The 6,760-nt window shown below is 37.5% G+C and overlaps 1 protein-coding gene across 4 annotated transcripts; it reads left to right on the top strand.

Annotated features, from left to right (window-relative positions):
* The first annotated feature begins 1,652 nt into the window (after nt 1–1,652).
* Nucleotides 1,653–5,737, top strand: LOC125309178. 4 transcript variants are annotated; one of them, XM_048265907.1, is made up of 10 exons: nt 1,653–1,712; nt 2,237–2,551; nt 2,680–3,069; nt 3,224–3,272; nt 3,673–3,767; nt 3,883–3,938; nt 4,734–4,799; nt 5,048–5,113; nt 5,233–5,292; nt 5,636–5,737. In XM_048265907.1, exons 1-9 carry the CDS (start codon nt 1,673–1,675, stop codon nt 5,284–5,286), a joined length of 1,131 nt encoding a protein of 376 aa, XP_048121864.1. In that variant the 5' UTR covers nt 1,653–1,672; the 3' UTR covers nt 5,287–5,292; nt 5,636–5,737. The 4 variants fall into 4 exon arrangements, with proteins under 4 accessions (XP_048121864.1, XP_048121863.1, XP_048121865.1 ...); XM_048265906.1 differs by lacking the exon at nt 1,653–1,712 and having other exon boundaries at nt 1,729–2,551; XM_048265908.1 differs by lacking the exon at nt 1,653–1,712 and having other exon boundaries at nt 1,730–2,551; nt 2,680–3,042.
* The last annotated feature ends 1,023 nt before the right edge of the window (nt 5,738–6,760 follow it).

Below are 6,760 nucleotides of genomic sequence, written 5' to 3'. Positions count from 1 at the left end.
TATATTTTTCTTTCTAGTGAGTCCATTGCCGAATCTTTTGATAAATGATGTCTTATGACTTTTATTAAATAAATCAGCAGATATTGCTTGTTGGAGGAGGGTGTCAGATTATGAAGCCTTTCAGGACTAAAATTGGTCTGCTCAAAACTCATTTGGAGAAATTCCACCACATATGGACACTAGGGTCTTTAGAAGCCATCTGTCTCCTTCTAGCCACAGTGTTTTTGTTGCAAACATAATAGGGTGCTCAGATGACGTGATAGACGAGGCACTGTTGCCCACCTGTCCATCATCGTAAAGCTCGATTTGATTGGTCCGCCAGCTGTGGGGCAAGCATAGTTGCTGCACAACGGAGCAATGCCAGACCGAACATCCCGACCTCAAATGTTGTGGGCGGGACTAAGTTCGGCTGGCACCCAGGCTAATAATTGTTACAGTATTTCAAAAAAGCGAGGTTAGTACAACATATTTTCAGCATGCTCAGAATACAGTATTTTCAAAAACTTAAAATATATTACAGATGTACTATGTATGTTTTCTGTTAGAAATATGCTGCAACATGTTTGTATGTGTAGCACTCGGCTCAATTTACTATAGGTTATGTCTAGTTACTTGGACCAGAATCAGAAGTTTCTAGATAAGACTACTGGAGGTAGATGGATACAACAAGCTAAAGTTTAGGTTAGAATAAGGATGACATTTAATAAGTAAAAGGAGTGAATTAATAAAATGGTATAAATAACAATAGGTACAATGAATAGATTTAAATAAATAGAATGTACAAAGTGCAGTGCAATAAATAACAATATCAGATGTTCTATATACGGTTCTATATTCGGGTGCACCCTTATCTTACCTAAGTTCTAAGATATTCAATATGATTTTTCAATGTTACAAGAAAATAAAAATATATACAATAAATATTCAGTGTATTATAGTATGTACGTGTATCAATTCAACAAAGTGTGTTATCAATATCAATGGGTTAAACAATCAATGTGTCACAATCAATTAATTCAGTTCATTCAGAAGTTATCAGGAAGGGTCAAGTCAGGGAATAGTCAAAAGGTCAGTCTGGGTCAGTCTTACAGTCCTACCACAGTAGGGAAATGAAAAGTGAAGGGAAGTCCAGATTCGGGATTCTGGGAGGCTCGCCATCAATTCAGATCTTTTATCCACTATAAAAAAAACATTCGATCCATTCGATTTAACGTTAGTCCTGTCAATTGTTTTCCCTCCGGTCAGGTTTATGTTCTCGTTCAGGTTTCTTTTCTCTTCTTATTGAGTTCTTATTGATAGATTATTCTCGTCAAGGCAACACCATATGGTAACCAACAGAGAGAGTCCAAAAGAGGAAGAGAAAAATACAGCCAAACAGATGGAAGCTCTGGGCTGCATCAGACATACTGGTATATATAATAAATGGCAGAAAGAGAGAGAAAGGGAGGGAGAGAGAGAACTATACTTTAGAGGAATACATAACTTAAGTTACAAAAATGCAGTATCATTACTAGATGAGCAGATTCATAAAAACGTGCACACAGAAAAAGACTACAAAAAGAGGATATTGTTAGGGCAAGACTGAAAGGAGAAGTATAAACCAGCAGAATGCTTGCAAAAAACTTTCATGTGGCACGCAGTCACAGTACAGTTTGACGTTCACCCTAACAGCATGGACTTCATTATCCTCATCCTTCTTGCAAACTTTGCAGGTAGAATGGTCATTATATGTATATGATAATATGGCATTACATTGATCTTGACTTGTTTGTTGTGAAATGTTCAGTTTGGAATAGTAAGGACCTTTAGTTAAAAATTAAACCGTATATATCCAATAGAAGTATCAAAGAAAGTGAGAAAAATGACATTTGTTTTACCTTTGTATGCAGTGTACACAGTCAGGTACTGTATGTGAGGAGGTACATTTCTTTCTGTCTGCTGAATATTTGATTCACATGTCCAAATAATTGACCTACTATGAGTCTGTAGTAGCAGAGCGAGACAGGGTGTTATGCATAAAATATTGAACCAGCTTAATGTCTGTCTGCATGCATGTTTGGAGGACAAATGGATGTTGTGGCATCCAAGTGAAACACAAAGATGGAGGTTCAAGATGTTTTGGAGGAACTCATGAGTTTATGCATGTAAAATGTACCTTTAGGAAGATTGCGCATGTCTCATGTCTGTGTGTGCACATATACGTACAATTTTTATCATGACTTCAATTTTCCTTCAGGCATTAACAGCATCTCCACAGTGAAAAAGGTGACCGTGAGAAAAGGAGAGACCATCATCATCCCATGTCACTATAGAGAAGCATATAGATCTAATAATAAGATATTTTATGGTTATTGGGATCGTTGGCATTTTATTGTGAATAGTAAATATATGTCTCGGTTAGAGAGAGTTTCAATCTCAGATGACCCAGACCAAACAGTTTTCACAGTCACAATGAAGAACATGGGTGCGACTGATGAAGGCTTGTACCAATGTGATATTGAAAATAATTCATATGGGAATGAATACCAGAATGTCTACATATTAGTCGAAGGTAACAATACTCACATATTTATTGTAGCTCCCTCTCTGTGTTGAACACTATTAATATTACCACTATTATTACCAAAATATTAACACATTTAGTGATTTGTTCCAAATTCCTACATTTATCTTGTTTAGATTTTCCAACACTCTATGTTCATAGTCAAGTTGAGACTGGATATGTAGATGGAGGCGTCACAATAAATTGCTACTACAGTAACTATGGAGTGAGGAAATGGTGCCGGATTGATGGCCGCTGTGTCTATCAGAGTTATAGATATTCAGATGGAATGCGTGTGGACACGAGTACTGATGCCAATAAAGGAGTGTTTAAGGTGATTATGAGAGGTCTACAACTGAAGCACACTGGCTGGTACTATTGCTCTGTGGGAGACCTACAGATGCCTGTGCACATCACTGTCAAACAGAACACATATACTCAGAGGACAATAACACAGCAGCCTGCAATCAAAACAACCATCATCAGGACAACCATCACAGGTATAGACAAGTTTAATCTTACTAAAGGTGGGATATCTTCTTTGTTCACATCAGAATGCTTCAATTAAATAACCCAACTAAAGCTGAAAACATATAGGTAATAGAAATAGTAAAGATAGAATTGATTAATTTCTTCTTATTCCCTCAGTAACAATTTCTTGTCTCCCCATCTAACCTTCAGTTGATGATTTGTCTTCCACATCAACCACAAACAAGACCAATACTCCAAAGTAAGATTGTATGTCTATACCTTTTTAATATCTTCTAAAATGTTATACCTTTCTTTAATTTGAACTCTTTTTACATCATCCTGCCTAGCCTCAACCTATGCAAAGAGAAAAAGCATACAAAAATGGCCCATGTAAAAACATAAATTCCTATTGTGCTTGATTATGTTTTTTCATAAACACAGGTTTAAAAAGTTTTATATGAAAGTTCTCTATAAATAATTTTCAGACTTTCAAGTTACAAAATGAGCACATGATACCAGCTGCAATTAATCTAGGAACTGAAACACACAAGTTCCTGGTTTCAGAGATATTTTTAATCACCATCTAGGATTTCCTGTAAGGATTTCTGACCTTTATTTCCGTATTGATTATGTTGGTTTTCTCATACTGTGTCTCACAGTGGTTTCAGTCTGACTCTGCTGTTGGGTCTGCTGGGGCTGTTGCTGCTGGTGGTCATCTGTGGAACACTGACTCTCATCAGGCTGAAAAAACGTAGTATGTTTATGAATAGTGTATCATTTCAACTCAAACACACTTTGTAATGAGCAGTGGTGTTTTAGAAATATAAGTGTATGTGTAATGAAACAAATGACACACCATTTATATACAGGACGTGATGCAGGCCCGGATGAAGCTTTTTCTCAGAGAAAGACTACAGCAACTCTGGTGAGTGACGATGAGGAAACATTTTGACATAATTAGACATGATAAGACAATCCACCAAGGAAGGCCAGTGTTCATTCATCTCATACTGCTGAAGCTGAAGTTAGAGGGGGTCATGATGGGCTATCATTTAGGCCGAGAGAAGGACAGGCAAACTCGGGAGAGAACAGCAGAAGGATAGCAGATAGTCAGGGTGTCAAGGCAATAAAATGTCAAGGACTTAGTTTCTCAATGTGTGGCTAAAGTTTTCTTTCAGCCATTGATGATAGCAGCATTTGTGTAGCACTGTCATCTGTGACAAACAGAAGTTTTTTTTAGATCTTGTAAGAAGACTGAACCAGGATGCTAATGTGAATAAATATGCAAATACAATATTTACACATGTGCATATGCTTATGCATACAAAAATAAACTAAATCAAGTTGGGGAAATAAACTTGAGAGAGCGAAGAGTCCTGGAAACTGCCCATGACTGACCTCTGCTGTTCTTTTGTATGATAACAGCAAATTCAAAATGTTGACCATTTATGCTCCCACTCGCTTCCTGTCACTCATCACTGTCCTATCTAATTAAATTAATTTAAAAAATAGTAATTGCATAGTACCAATAGTTCCACCATCTCTCCATTCCTCCCTTTGTCTTATTTACCCAGTCCTTTAGTCATACATTCAAGGTTTAACAATACATTTAAAACCTTTTTTTTTTGGACACCATATCCTTCATTCATACAATGAAAAGTTACATGATGGATATATGACTGAGCACCAACCAGCATTGTCTTTTTTCTATTTTTTACAGCAAAATTCTCAGGAGGACACTGAAGTCACTTATAGCATGATAGCTATGACTCCTTCAAAGAATGCAGTATGTCTCCATATTTCTTTCTCTCTCTCTGTCTCTCTCTTACACACACACACACACACACACACACACACACACACACACACACACACACACACACACACACACACACACACACACATATCTCTGGTATCTCTGGTATGATAGCAACTAAATCTGTCATTATTACTGATGTCCACATTTGGGACTGGGCATAGATAACCATTACAACACATTTTTAAGATTACATGAGATGTCTATTCTCTCAACAGGCTGATGACACCCATGGCGATGTCACCTACAGCACTGTAGTCACACACAATAGAGGCCTGAGAAAAGTATTTTTTCATGTATTTTTATTATACTTAAATGATAAGTGATTTGTTACATTGCAAACATTAATTATATTATGCTTATACCCCTCTGTCTGTGTCTGCACATGTGTACCTGTTTCTAGTCCCTTAGATACCAAGTTGCAGATGTCATCTACAGTGAAGTGGCAACAAAGTGAAGCAGGGTAATTTTACAAATCCAATAAACCTTTCTGAGATTTGTTTAACTGAAACAAAGTGTGAAATGAAATATTTTATCTTAAGAGGCCCTAATTCAAATGATGGACAAAGTCTTAGTTTTAACATTTATAACTATATTAAAAATATATTTGCTAGTTGAACATAACGGACAAGACATTGATGTGCAAATATTGTCAGCTCAATGATCCCATATGCCACACAGTAGCTGTATTTCAAGCATGGGAACTTTGCTTGCTGACAGAATTTGCACTTTGCCTGTCAAAGAAATTAGCCCCTGATGTTTTCACTGGCAGATTGTGACTTGAGCTTCTCATGTCTCTCCCGTAGATGGCAGCATATTGATCCTTCAGGACACACAAGGATTAATAAAAATTCAATGAGCTATTTTGAGATTTTTAATCTAGTTTAATCAGAAAATAAATCAAATCATTCGACATCCTAGTTGTGTTTTTTCCCCCCAGCATTCTTGAGTTGAGAGTTTATAAAACATTGTTTTTCCACACTTATGCTAAACATTCTCTGATTATGTATACATAACCAATCCTACAGTTGAATATATAAGAAATGCATATGCATATCAAGCTGCAGCAAAATAGCTGGTTGGCCAATCAGTGAGGTGCTCCAGAATGGAATTCCTGCCACGTTACCACGTTATAATGGTGGTCGTCCTCGCTAACTAGGTAGACAGAAGCCCAGTCCTTAATGTGAGCATCTGGGCCCAGTTGTTCAAAAAGTTGAATCTGGATCAGAACGATCCGGATTTGGAAATCCCATGTTTTAGAATCAAGGATCAGGTAATCCATCTTACTTTCATGCCGGTTTTTCAAAGCAATTTGGGATTGGAACAAACGGACCCAGATACAACCTTTTCAGGATTACAAAATCCGGATTACCTGTGGTTCTATATGGAACTACATATCACAATCTAGCCTAGTGGCTAGATAAGGAACAAAAAAAAGCACCAATTACCGGCCCTTTCGTTCGAAAATTCTAAAACAACAATGTTTTTTAATACTTAAAAATAACATTTGATAAATGAACCTTACATTTTTCAGTAGCCATAGGTGTGTAGATTTGAACAAAATCTGGTTTGGTTCTTACCGGGCCTTTTAATGCCTGAAATACCCGATTTTGTTTACCACACTCGGAGGTTAGTGCTGGCCTGTTGGCTCGCCTATTTCCAACCTTTCTCACGGCACATCAACGATCAACATCATCATCGATACCCGACCAGTAGGAAAAATGTAGGCAGGGAAAAGTGGTTGAGCAGAAGTGCCCTTGATCAAGGCACCTAACCCCTCACTGCTCCCCAAGTGCCGCTGTAGCAGGCAGCTCACTGCTCCGGGTTAGTGTGTGCTTCACCTCACTGTGTGTTCACTTTGTGCTGTGTGTGTTTCACTAATTCATGAATTGGGACAAGTGCAGAGACCAAATTTCCCTCACGGAATCAAA

This window comes from Alosa alosa, chromosome 16 (genome assembly GCF_017589495.1).
Source record: "Alosa alosa isolate M-15738 ecotype Scorff River chromosome 16, AALO_Geno_1.1, whole genome shotgun sequence".
In the NCBI taxonomy this organism is placed as follows: Eukaryota; Metazoa; Chordata; class Actinopteri; order Clupeiformes; family Clupeidae; genus Alosa; species Alosa alosa.
This window is presented reverse-complemented; position numbering and strand designations above follow the sequence as displayed.

Coding starts and splice junctions, on each gene's coding strand:
- LOC125309178 (XM_048265906.1), top strand. CDS start 2,173: ATGTCTCATGTCTGTGTGTGCACATATACGTACAATTTTTATCATGAC. Junction 3,939..4,733: donor GAAAGACTACAGCAACTCTG/GTGAGTGACGAT, acceptor TATTTTTTACAG/CAAAATTCTCAGGAGGACAC. Junction 4,800..5,047: donor TGACTCCTTCAAAGAATGCA/GTATGTCTCCAT, acceptor TTCTCTCAACAG/GCTGATGACACCCATGGCGA.